Here is a 13,703-nt window from a genome sequence, read left to right on the forward strand (position 1 = left end):
CAGGGAATTATTCATGGCTCTTGGTGAGAAAAATCAAGTACATTTAGAGAACTGATATCTTTGTGTGAAATATGGGGCAGCTTCACTGACTTTAAGGCGACTGTTGTGGAGGAGGTATGTGAAAACACTAAGGCACGATTGTGGATAAGGTTTTTTTCAGACATCATTGACCGACATCTCAGTCTGAAATAACTTGATGCTTGTGTGTGAATATGACATGAGTCCACATAGGTCATCTCAGGATATTTTTGTAAACAACATGGACACTGTTGCACAAACAAGAGAAGAGTCTCATCATCTCCCTCTTCGGCTGAATATCACAGGTGCCATGTGGTCAGGAGTGGGACAGACACAACTTTTCTCATGAACATATCTCAAGATATATCTGAGGGACTTTCTTCAAATTTTGGTTGAAAAGTTCACTCAACAATGAACTGACTAGAATTTTGGTGTTTGAAGGTAAAGGTCGGGTTTTTCACTGTAACTGAGGAATGAATGCACTAATTCTCTCAGACAAAGGTCAAAGGTAACTCCAAAAACACTTTTCTGGCCGTTGTTCAATACCATAAATCAGAAACAGAAGGGGAGACTGTGATGATATTCCCTGCAACCATGGTTGGCCGAGGCATACGACCACGAGGCAGTGCTTCAAACTTTCAAAAACGCTCTTCAGAATGAATAAGTACAAATATACTCGGGGCATTTTTGGCCCTGTTCAGTCAGGATGAAAACATAACTCTCTCTCTCTTCTATATCCAGAAAGCTCAGTCTTTGGATGTTGAAGAGGTTTGTGGCATATTTTTACAGTGAAACATAAACATGACAAAAAAAAATGGATTCTCTCCAAAAGTTTGCTCCGAATGTTAAAATAATAAATTTAAGTCGTGTGTGTGTGTGTGTGTGTGTGTGTGTGTGTGTGTGTGTGTGTGTGTGTGTGTGTGTGTGTGTGTGTGTGTGTGTGTGTGTGTGTGTGTGTGTGTGTGTGTGTGTGTGTGTGTGTGTGTTTTCTTTTCATTTAGTTTCAGTTGAGGGTTAATTGTACCATTGTAAAGTGTAAAGCCTCAATTCCACTTCTTTTTCATAAGGGTTTGATGTAATTAGTTGGTGAACAGTGGTCAGCAGACTCTGACTGTACATGCAACCATGGCAAATAAACCTAATGGCAGCTTTTATGAATATAGAATATCTCATTAGATTATAATTGAAAAGCTATATGTAAATTTCACATATCGAAGCACAGAGCTTTGCTGACCAAAACCATGACACAAGTAGTGTGTGACCACAGCAACTAAATGGGAACACACAATTGGAGATGTCATAACTTTGGGTTTGGGGATTGTTGATGGGTTAAAACAAGACATTTGAAGATGTCTGGGATATGGAAAGATGTGAGGGGCATGATTACAGATCATATGTTAATCTGTTGATTAGGGGAAAGAATACAGATTAATCAATATTAGACAAAATAATTTGTTGTGTCCATAATGTCAAGAAGATGTCTCCAGGTTGACACTGCAGCAGCTGGCTCAATCTAAACATTATATTGTGGAAATCCAGTATATACAGTTTTCTCCTGTTTATGTTTTAAATGTTCCACTTGGCCGATTGTAGACTTTTACATAACATTACTGAAACACAGTTTATCATCATATTCACCATTTGTTCTTGTGTGTTTTATTCTTTGTAAGAGTCTCAGTTGGACACATGAAGGCGCCATTTCTATGCGCATGGGAAGCTGGTCGGTTGAGCTCAGTGAGAAACTAAAGCAAGTTATTAATGGCAGCTGCTGTAAAGCTTCAGATTAAAACAAGGTAGGCTGCACTATCCTGCCTGTCTCGACTCTCCACAACTCTAATTGCAGTCAGGTTGTTTTTTATTGAGAGTTGCGCACAGACGCGGCACAGAGCGCAAAGACTATCTACAGCTTTGAAACAGTTTATAATCTTCAATCTAGCTGTTAGTTATAACATAGTAGTGGTTTTATTAATGTGCATATAAGCCTGTGCGGGGCTCTCGGTTACTCAGTGTATGAGATTCGCAACCTCGCATTTCCATTACGCACAGGAGAGCGCTCACATGCCTTCTCTCCTAGCTGACATGGAGCAGCGCGCAGAAAGCCGTGGTCACTCATGAGGACCACACGGAGGGCGACGGGGAAACACGAGCTCCTGGCCTCTTCTGTCACCTCAACAATTTGCTCCTTCAATTTCCTTGCGTGCGTAAAATGTCCTACTGATCAAATTATCAGACACGCGCCAGTTCGCGTCTTCCACAGACGGAGGAGTGCGCTCTCGTCCCTGAAGAACATCCAACACTTCCTCCCTTATACTCTATTTTTTCTTCTGTGAATATATATATTTTTTACTTTCCATCCGAACTCAGCAGCGGGGGCCTGCCAGCATTATGGCCGCTGCGCCCTGAGGAGAGATGGATTTGGATGTGAAGGATGCGAACGCGTCAGACTGTTTGTCCCGGAATGAGAGCGACCGCGGACTTGTCGCTTTCTCCGGTGGAATGTCCACTGCGCTGGCCAGCGTGCTGATCTTCACCATCGTGGTGGACATCCTGGGCAACGTCCTCGTCATCCTGTCCGTGTACAGGAACAAGAAGCTGAGGAATGCAGGTGAGAGATGAAGAAGTGATGGATGTGTAGTGGAACTACGGGGATGGGGGAGAAAACAGCTCTAATGGTCAAGACAGGCCTGGGTGAAATATTAGGAAAGAAGGAGCAAAGTAACTGTTGTCATTGGATCTGAATTATTGTCTTTTTATTCCAGAATAATCCGATTAAAAGTGACGCTTTTCATCAAAACAATGGAACTATTAGTTTCACTGACCCACAGAAGTCTTTGCGGTATGTCCTGCTTTGCCCTCTTCATTCATAACTAAAATTATGTAATATAATGTGTGACCTCTGTTTGGCAATCAGGCTGCCATCTAAAGTGAGCCCCCCACCCCAGTCCCAATGAGTGTGATAGAGTCTCCACAGCCTTCCTCGTCTGCTCTCACATCTCTTCATAAATAATATCCCCTCTTCCACTCTCCTCCATCGGCCTTTACCCTTGGTTTGCTCATCTCGGATAAATCACTCGCCCCTTTCTAATATCAGGACCTGTGCCGTGACATGAGCTGCCAAGGTGAGAGGAGCTTTGTGAAGTAGCTGCTTCAATGTCCTTTGGTCAAACACAACTTTAGACATGGTTGTTGTGTTTGAAGATTCCTGAAGAAGATCTTTCTTTATACGTTCACTTTATTACCAGTTTTCTTTCTGCACCGTAGTTTTAATTTGGGCTAGAAGAAGCTCAGACTTATTTAAGGGAGCTACCAATTTCTTTATATATATTTTTATAACATAATGCTCTGCCTCACATTTGTAAAAAAAGTTTTCTTGTTTATCAGGAGTTTGAAACCACAACCTTGACTCAGGAGCAAAAATCTTTAAACTTAAAATAAATACAAATCTGTCACTTATCATGATAATTATCAAACATTTCTATCTTCTCTTTAATTTTGTACATAGTTCCCAGCCCCATCTTTTCCTTTCACTAGCTGCATCCAAAAAGTCAGTTTTTATTTGGACCACCATATGCTGAGGAAAACATCCTTAGTCAATCACAGAGTCAATCACAGAGGTATTTTTCCTACTATAATCAATAGTTACTAATTCAAAGTAACTAAATCTCCTACACATTACATCAGAGTTAGAAAAATACCAACGGCATTTGGATATTCTTAGATGGTGATAGTGATTGAATGTATTTTTTCAATCTATATCAATAAAGTAAGATGCATCTAGCTATAAAATAAAATTAAAAGTTGAAATTGTATGTGATAAAATTATCCCTGGTGCTGCATGGCCACCTCTAGAAAACATCAACAAGCTTTATGTTTGACTTGAACATCCAGTTCGTCTCTACTTATCCTTCAGTTACAGAAAAATTATGGTTCTATCAGAAACTAAAACTGGCAGCAAACACACTTCAGTCCAAAGTTACACACGTCTTAACTTCAGGCTTTAAAACACCTCTTTTATTTATTAATGCTTTACTGAGTTACACAACTTTTATATATATATAATATTGTAGATATTTTAGGGTTGGTGTTGCACTTTTATGTAGAGGGTTCAAGGAAAATAATTTATTGAATGTGAAATGTTTTAAAAAAACATGGTTTTGGCTCCACTTCCCATCTTTTCACAATCTTCAGCCTGCTTCACGCGTATCTTCCAAATGACGTGTGTTGGTGTCTGTTTCTTTCCATAAAAAACCTGATAATATCTTTCGGTAGCCCTAGCCTGTTTGTTGTGGAAAACAAAGAAGAAGCAGTTACAGAACATTTTGGGTACTAAAACATAAACCGGGCCCTGCAGGGTTTATGACTTAAAAGGTAAAACCATTATGCATATCTTATTCTTCGGTCACAAGAATCATAAAAATATCATACGAATGATTTTACAATCAAACCTCATGATGTGCTCTCTCCCGAATAAGCAGAGATGTGTAGTCCTGTTGACTGAAAACAGGACGAGGACGGGCTCCGGGATCTATACGTTTCATGTTGAATGTATACACTCCGATGATCAAACGGCCGCGGGGTTACAATGAAAGTCAGGAAACCCCACGCTGACGCAAAGAGACTGAACTCAGTGATCACAACATGATGCTAATGAGAACATGCAGCATTAGGCAGCGGGATTAGGTCAGCAAGTGTTTGGAATAATGAGCTTTTAATCACAATTTGAAATACATTACATAACCCCTCCAACGTGGGCATGTGTGCAGCAGCCAGAAGCAGTTTGGCCAGAAGTTTTGGAACCAGAAGAATAATTTGATTATCTGGTTTGCAAAAAGATGACACAGTCCGCTGGTCCTGAACAAGAGGCGAGGGGTGAATAGCCTGTTCAAAAGTCTTCCTTACCAGGGACACTGCACTGATTGCAGACCTCGTGTCACTGGTCCCCTGCTCTAATTGGACTGACCGGCTCTTTCAGTCACACGACAGTCCGGACCAGTGTTGTTCATGTGTCCTGTCGATCAGCACAAACCTGTAACTCAGAGCCTCTCATTCAATCCTCATGCTATTAGTTTTTTGTTTGATTTTTAAGTGTTGTCCTTAGGTAACCCAAATTGTTAGTGCCGTTAGCCTCTCAACAATCTCCTCTCTGTTTTTAGCAAGCCATTTATAGGTGTGGTTCACTTTGTATGAATGTTTAATTGTACTGAGTTTCTGAAAGGAAACCATGGATGGAGCTGAGGCACACCGAGCAGCTGTAGAAAATCTGTCGGCAATGAAATGTAATTTCTCTGATAGATGGATGTTTTGTTAAGGGCTGACAGGTGCAGTATATTACAACAACCTCATGATATGACTTACAGTTCATATAGAGTCAGACACAGATTGTTTTTGGGGAGGATCTGGTGTGTCAGACAGACTACTGGGAAAAAAAGAATCCCATATCTCTCTCTCCCTGTTACACACTCTTCTGACTGCTGGTTTGCTCCCTCAAACACACACACACACACACACACACACACACACACAGCAGCAGCAGCAAGACCTTTCTGCTCCGCTTCACATCAACACACTCGCCTCGCATCTTAACCTCCAAAATGAAACATGCATGTGCACACATTTTGGAGATGCTGGCATCTACTGACAATACATCCGTGCTCCACTTTCTTTATATATAAATAAAGGGGGGGTTGTTTGGGAGCCATATGTTCCAGGTTTCTCTCCAGTTTGCAGACATAACAGGATCTACCCAGTGAACCTTCAAAAAGGGAAGAGCGTGGCACCGTTGGGCCGCCAACGGGGTGTTAACACTAGAGATTCCCACTGGGGTTAGACTAAAAATACACAAACAAAATGTACTCATGAGAGTGGACCGGGGGTTGCAGAGAAAGAAAAGGATGAAGGGAAGCAGATGGAGGAAAAAATTAAATAATGACCCTGTGTGTGCATGCATGTGTGTTTAACTGTGTCTCAATTAAGGGGCTGCATCCTTCGGAGAACGTGGTCTAGGCGACTCAAAAGGAACGCCTCCTTCGTGGGCCGCATTGGCTACGAAGGCCGAACTGAAATGAGACGGCCTGTTTGCTGTTGCCTAGAAACAGAGCCAAAGTGGTACATGACCAGAACGTTTTAATGCCCTTTTTAGTTTATTACATCTGTACCATTAGTTGTTTGGTTGAGTTGAAGTGTGATACTCAAGCATCATGAAAGTGCAATGAAGTCTTGGATACGTTGATCGAGAAGGATCCTCCCGTTGGAGACTGTGATAGAAGGACGCATTTGTCGGATGCATTTCAAAACAATGTCGAAGAAAACAACCCACACAGATCTACCTGTTGTTCAGTCTGTTTTGGTGGCCAGGAACAGATTTAGTCTAATTAATTCTAACTCTAACCTGAAATACTGGACATCACCATCTTTTACCTGTCTGATCTGTCTCAGCCAATTAGAGCAAGCCTGTGTGGGACCGAGCAATGGTGGTGGCGCTCTCCAGGACAGATCTGTTTCACTGCTGTGACACAACCGATCTTCAGATGCAGCGTCTGAAGGATGCGGTGGCGTAATCGAGGCACATGCTGTGTGTTTGTGCGTAGCCTGCACCTCCAGTCGTAGGACCTGTGGGTCGTGGGACGAGGGTGTGGAAGGTTGAGGGTGAGCATGTGAGTTTTGTGAAGTCATGCATTGCCTCCGGCCTCTCTCCACAGGCATGAATAAAACCTTGAAACGGCAGTGTCCAGATGAGGAGGAGGAGAAGGGCGGGTGGAGGGGTTAATTGAGTCAGTGGAGTTGTGAGTCAAACCAGAAACCAATTCAAATTGACAGCACAGCTCCACGGGGAATATCACTTAGCACACTACATTAAACATGTCTTCTTTCTTCCCAGACAACAGTAAAGTGGATTGACATTCAGCCCTCTCCTGTGGTTGAAGTGTGGAGGTAAAGGATATTATCAGATTAGGATTTCCTGACCACACACCTGGATAATGTTATCTCCTGTTTATATTACATCCAATCTCTCGCTCTGCTGTTGGACGCTGTTTTCGTTCTCTTGCGTCTCACTTCAGCTCCTCTGAAGTGAAAACTCACAGCAGACGTCACTTGTGGTCTGATTGATTGATGGTCTGATGCCTGTCGGGCCCAGCGGGTCGTACTTTCTCAGACAATCTGTGGGGTGTGATAGGTGGATGCTCTTTGACGATGACGGCCATGATTTTGTCTGGACTCGCAGACAGGAGGCTGTGACACCAAAAGGCAGCTTGAGTCATTTTAATGTTAAACAACCCCACTCTGGCCTCTAGAACGTGGTTTCATGAAGTAGTCACTCCTAATTCATCAGCGGTAATGCCCTTGCCAAAAGGTTATTCTGGTTTATTTATGATAACATGACTGACTGAGTCGAACGTAATCTAATTTGGGATATGCATTTGTAGTAATAAGCCTTGCGCTGCTGACATTCATCTGGATTCAAGCAACGCCAGCCCTCCTACACGTTTTCTTTTTTTTAATGAATTCATCTTTCCTTCAAAGGTGAATAAATATAGCTGCTTGCAGTGGAGCGTCACGTTTCCAGTACGAGTGGTGGGACAGAGATGGTGGGTTTGACAGAGCAACGTAAGCCCCTGAGATTCACATGTGCACACAGTGACGCCAGTCATATTGGATATTGAGTTAGCCGGCAGGTTTTTCTTTTCTCCTCCGCTCATTGTTTATCTTCAGCACTCGCATCTTCATAATGGAGCGTATTCCTACTCCAACATGAATCCCCCCTTTTTTTTTAAATTTTCCAACAATGTTCTTTTCACTGTTCAAAAACTATTCATTCAGCCAGAATGAGGGAACATGCTATAAATATGTCCACATGCAGGTTTAAATTATTACGGAAGGGAGGATGAGAGGCAGCTCCTGTTGAATACATTTTTTATAAATATGCTGCAGCCGCGGTGATGATGACTCTGCTGACAAATAGAGATTAAAATTCTCTGCTGTACGGTTTTTGATTTTAGTTTCTGCCAAAATAATGTTGCATGTGACAGAGAGAGGGTGGGAGGTGGGTGCTCGACTCTCAGGAAGACAATTTAAAGTAAGAATCCTTTAATTTGATGCAACGTTTCACTCGGGTGATAGCTTTGCGAGAGAACACCGTAAGATCAGATGATGGTGACACAGGAGTTAAAGGGCTGCATATCAGCCGTCCCCGGTGGCGTGTAACAAATCAGCATCCAGGTTAAACTCTATTCAACTCACATTCGATAATAATAGCTCCGGGAGATGTCAGCGGGCATGGCTCTATTCTGGTATCCAGGCGTGAGAGTATCGCTGTTGGTCGGCAGTTTTACTCTAAAACATTAATCGTTGTGAGTGCTGGGAGTTTGGGCGTGATGAGCTTCGGGCTCGGCCAACTTGGTTAATTGAACAGAGAGAGGTAATGGTTTGTCCAATGTCTTTAATAATGAACGCCAACAAAACAAAGGCTGTCATCTGGCCACTTTGCAGCAATCCTCTCAGCTGTGTTTTAGCACTTACCTCATCCTCTTGACGATAAGAGGGAGAGACGGTTCAGCCAGAGAGAGCTGTAAGGCCGAGCATGCTCCGTCCGTCCGGCGTACATGATAACACCGAGCCACATGATGTCAGCGAGGAATCAAACCTCTGCACAATGACAAATGCACACAGTGAGGACAGTGAGCATCACAAATACAATCTGACAGATTTGCCCACTGAGCTGATCTCATCAGGCTTGAGAAATGGCTCGAGCTGTTGTAGTGACTTGGAATCTGACTGAATACCTGTGTCCGAGAGAAAATGTAAAACCAACATCTTCTAAAATAAAGAAAGGAAATAGTTAGGGAGGTAGAAATACAATGTTTTTATATTTTCACCTCTGGAGGTTATGTTAGCAGTAGTTAGTGTCAGTTATGTAAAAACTAATGTACGGATTACCATGAAACTTGTGGGAGGATGTGTTATGGGTCAGGGAGGAAGAGTTTTAATTTTGGTGGGGATCCAGAACAAGGGGCAGGAATTTTTTTTTATTATCATCTTTTTTGATGTTTTCACCAATTTCCTCGAGAATAATGTATGGATCTAGATGATTTTTGTTTTTCCATATTTAGGACACTGATATCTATGAGTGTTATTTTCTATAGTGCAGAGACTGATCTAAGTTGGGTGAGTTGATGAGTAAAATTAGAGCGGTTGCCAAACAACATACTGTAGCTGTGGTGAGGGGTGGGGGGTGGGTGGGGGATTATAACGAGGCTTTGAACGTGGAGGATTGATGTCCAACATGTGTTTTACATCTACTCCCATCAAAACTGCCAATCACCCCTGTTGTTTCAGCTGTTGTCTGAGTGAGCGAGAGCCTCACGCCCTCACATCTCAACTTCAGAAGGTAGTTTATGTTACACTCGCCCTGGAGACACCCCAACGTCTGACCCAAAGTGTTGGTTAAATGAGGCCACGTTACATATAACCCTTTGCAGATTATTTACAAAGAGGTGTGTTTATATTTATAGAGTAAGCGGTGATGTAATGGTGCGAGAGAACCTGGCTATACGCTGGTTGAGTCAGTCATATTTTTATTACCCTGCTTTATTGTGAAAAAGCTTTAAAGGCTGCAAACTGGACAAAATCTCATTCATTACAAACCTTTGTATGAGAACCCCACACACACACACACACACACACACACACACACTAGACCCCCTTAATGCGCAACATCACCGTAAAAACTTGGAGCTCTGGAGCTAAGGCCTCTTTTTTGCGAAACACCAATTAGATTGCATTATGACTCCAGTGTATAGTCTTCTTATCTATCTCCTTATCTGAGAAAACAGAATTTGATTTATTGGTTTATTCTCTTCCTCGCTGGCCCAGAACAGCTGCACTGTAACAATATCAGACGTCATTTTCAATGATTCATGTTTTGTGAGGAGAACCAGTGTCACACCACCATCAGCTCCGACCCCAAGAGGACAGGAAGTTGTTTGGATGTAATCGGATGCAAAAATTACCTTTGTCCTGGTTTTTTCATGCACTTAAACTCTGCATGTTGTCATGGGAAACTACATTTTCAACCAAGAAACTTGTGATGTCAGTATGTTAATGCAGATAAAAATGTTCTAATAGTTTTTTTTTTTTATTTCCTTCAGGGACACTGAAATACAAATAAACAGACACAAGTGTACCCAAGTAAAAGTTAAAGCATCAACTTTTCTTCTTTACTAAAATAAAGTATTTAATTTTTAGTAGTAATATAGGTAAAAGTACTTGCTGTAGTACTTGAATATAGTCTATTCCCTAATGTATCTATCGACTACATTATTATGGCTGAGTCTCTGAATCCATTTCAGGTGTTTCTTAAGTTGCTGCAGGAGGTGAGGTCTAATGTTACCTGTCTGCTCTGATTGGATCAATTTAACTCTGTTTATTGATTACTTTAAAACATGTACAGTATTAAGATAATGTGAACATGTAAATAAACACTTTGTAAGAATACAGATAGAGTAGATAGTACTGATATCTGATGATATATGTAGTAAAGTCAAAGTGAAAAGTATCTGAAAGTAAATCTATTTATGTAAAAATGTACTCAAGTAGAGTGACTAAGTAAATGTACTTTGTTACATCCCACCACTGGGTGTATTTAGTGAAGCACGTTTTCATTGTACAGCCATGCTGCTGGTCTGTGAAGCTGCTGCCGGGCTCAGCATACATCACAGGAATGAATCCAGCACTTATATACATATTTCACTCAAAACCACATATATATGATGCTTGTGGCGGCACTAAAGAATAATTATGATTCCTAATGACAGTGGAACGCATCCTTTGGGCACCATGGATACCTCACATTTCAGAGTGATCTATCCAAAAGATAGTCGTGGATCGACAGACCATCAGGCTGTCGCTGCCGTCTACAGGACCACAGCTCTAGTTGTTGTTATTTAAAAAACACGTCCAGTGAGAAGAAAAGGGTTTGCGACACAGAGGGCTGTGTGACAATAAAACATTCAAAACATTCGCCTCGGTCCAGATTAGTGCATTGGAGAGTATATGGTAAAAGCCTCATCAAAATGAGCCCAGCGAAGGGGCAGAGGGCACAACGAAGCTGCTCTTCTCTGATGGAAGTCGCAGTCATGCCTCCAGTGACCCAGTTTATTTTAAGGAATTTAACCCGGAGCAGCGAGTGAAAGAGGAGAGCTGTTCACTTTAATTATACACCAGCATGTTTCACTTTTTATCTGTCATCTAAACCTCTTCTGTTTCTCCAGGCAACATCTTCGTGGTGAGTCTGTCCGTGGCCGACCTGGTGGTGGCGCTGTACCCTTACCCCCTGGTGCTGACGGCCATCTTCCACAATGACTGGACCATGGGCGACCTGCACTGCCAGGCCAGCGGCTTCATCATGGGCCTCAGCGTCATCGGCTCCATCTTCAACATCACGGCCATCGCCATCAACCGCTACTGCTACATCTGCCACAGCCTCCACTACGACCGGCTGTACAGTCTGAGGAACACCTGCTGCTACCTGGGCCTCACCTGGCTGCTCACCGCCCTCGCCACAGTGCCCAACTTCTTCGTGGGCTCGCTGCAGTACGACCCTCGCATCTACTCCTGCACCTTTGCCCAGACGGTCAGCTCGTACTACACCATCTCCGTGGTGATCATTCACTTCCTGATCCCGCTGCTGGTGGTGTCTTACTGCTACATGAGGATATGGGTGCTGGTGATTCAAGTGAAACATCGCGTCAAACCAGAGCAAGGGGCCAAACTGAAACCGAGCGACGTGAGGAACTTCCTGACTATGTTTATGGTGTTTGTGTTGTTCGCCGTGTGCTGGGCTCCGCTGAATCTCATAGGCCTGGCTGTGGCAATAAACCCTGTGAAAGTGGCGCCCCACATTCCTGAGTGGCTCTTTGTCATGAGCTACTTTATGGCGTACTTCAACAGCTGCCTCAACGCCATCATATACGGGCTTCTAAACCAAAACTTCCGCAAAGAGTACAAGACGATCCTGCTTGCTCTATGCGTCCCGCGTCTGTTCCTCATGGAGACGTCCAGGTGTGCCACAGAGGGACTGAAGAGCAAGCCCTCGCCAGCGCCAACCAACAATAATGTAGCAGAGCTAAATGTATAAACGGGTTATTATCCAGAGTGCTTGTTGTGGGTGTGTGTCATGACTCACAAAGTGCCTTTTCACAAGATGTGTATAATGTAAAGAGATGAGCATGTTTGGAGAGGACACTGCTTTTAATGTTTTCCTTTCAGCCATGTCAAACACCACAGTTCCCTTATGTTGAGAGGACAAACATCAGTATTTGATAAAAAAAATAATTTGGACCATGGAGGGACTCAGCTGTGAGAAGTTTAGCTCTTAAGATCTCTCACACAGAGTCAGCATGTAACCTATTGCCTATTTTTGGATGAGAGACTCCACATCCCGGCATGTGTACGTCACATGCTCTGCGTATTTGCTCCGTTATGAGCAGGCCCACATCAACGACGTAAAGATGAAATAAAAAAATCAATCGCCACTGTGTCTTTTTGAGCTTTTTAATGCAACATTAATATCGAGAAAATACAAATAATTGTTGTTTCCCCTTCAACGACACCCGACCAACTGAAGCTCTTATACTCGATTCTCGCCACAACTTGGATTTAATGCTACAAGTTTGATTTTAGTGATTGAGAATTTTAAAGCGGGCTGTGTGTTGGAAGTCTGTCTGAGCCCTGGTGAAATCTGAATCTCATGTTTGATTTTCAGCTCAAGTGTGCTCAAGTCTCAGGCTCATACTCACTGGGCGTATAGCCTGTTTTAATTCCTCGGTATGTCCTTTCACCTCGGGCTTGTCTTCTGAGCAACGTTGCTTTCACAAAAACACACTGGGAAGATTGTCGAAGCTCTTGCTCTAGTTTCGAGTTTCTGAACTCGAAACCAGAGCAAAAGCTACAATTTCAGACCTGGCTTTGTGTGCTAGTAGGAAAAGGTTTGCATTGTTGTCTGTAAAACTCAGTTCTCTTCTACAGTTTCAGACAATTCTTCCGGTAAACAGAACTGTCTCTTAACTGTGCAGCAATGTATCAGTTTATCGGGCTGCAGACTTCAAAGGCCCCAGGCGGCCCCTGGGGGAACCTGCAGAAGCTGGGTGATGTAGAAATTTGAGAATTGAGGATAAGGGTGAAGATCAGATGATAAATAAAACAAGGTTTTTTGTTTATTAAATGCCCGGGACACACGATATGCATCAGGAGTCAGAGATGTAATTTTATGATAGTGCAAGTGTGCCCGAGCACATGTCATCCTAGCCGAGATGAGCTCTGACAGCCCCGCAGCATAACTTCCACCCGGCAAACAAACTGAGCGCTTCACCTCACAGGGAGGCTCCAAGATGTCGGTGTGACACATTCTTGATAAGATGCACCGTTGCTGGAATATTAAAGACATTTCCCAATGTCTGATTTATAAATATTTTAGCATTTTTTTTGTATACTGCTGAAGCTCACACAGGCTGCCTGGCGCACGGCTAGATTAAAACCTCGGTGTGTGATTGCGGGGGTCTGAATCTCGGGTGGGTCTTGGGATCATCACAGGGAGGCTGTCTCGCAGGGTCAGGTGCCATCAAGTTACAGAGCTGCTGTAAAAACACCACAAAAAATGCTCCATTCTGCTCAAAGTCTTACAAGTCAGT

The 13,703-nt window shown here is 42.9% G+C and overlaps 1 protein-coding gene across 1 annotated transcript; it reads left to right on the forward strand.

The window, feature by feature from the left end:
• Window positions 1-1,798: 1,798 nt before the first annotated feature.
• Window positions 1,799-13,285, forward strand: mtnr1c (melatonin receptor 1C). Its single transcript, XM_020084804.2, has 2 exons — window positions 1,799-2,623; window positions 11,286-13,285. The coding sequence occupies exons 1-2, from the start codon at window positions 2,428-2,430 to the stop codon at window positions 12,149-12,151; spliced, it is 1,062 nt and encodes a 353-aa protein (XP_019940363.1). The 5' UTR covers window positions 1,799-2,427; the 3' UTR covers window positions 12,152-13,285.
• The last annotated feature ends 418 nt before the right edge of the window (window positions 13,286-13,703 follow it).

This window comes from Paralichthys olivaceus, chromosome 9 (genome assembly GCF_024713975.1).
Source record: "Paralichthys olivaceus isolate ysfri-2021 chromosome 9, ASM2471397v2, whole genome shotgun sequence".
NCBI classification, from domain to species: Eukaryota; Metazoa; Chordata; class Actinopteri; order Pleuronectiformes; family Paralichthyidae; genus Paralichthys; species Paralichthys olivaceus.

Bases quoted from the DNA above. Each gene is read 5' to 3' on its own strand.
- mtnr1c (XM_020084804.2), top strand. From the start codon at position 2,428: ATGGATTTGGATGTGAAGGATGCGAACGCGTCAGACTGTTTGTCCCGG. The intron at 2,624-11,285 runs GTGAGAGATGAA...CTGTTTCTCCAG, and splicing joins CAAGAAGCTGAGGAATGCAG to GCAACATCTTCGTGGTGAGT.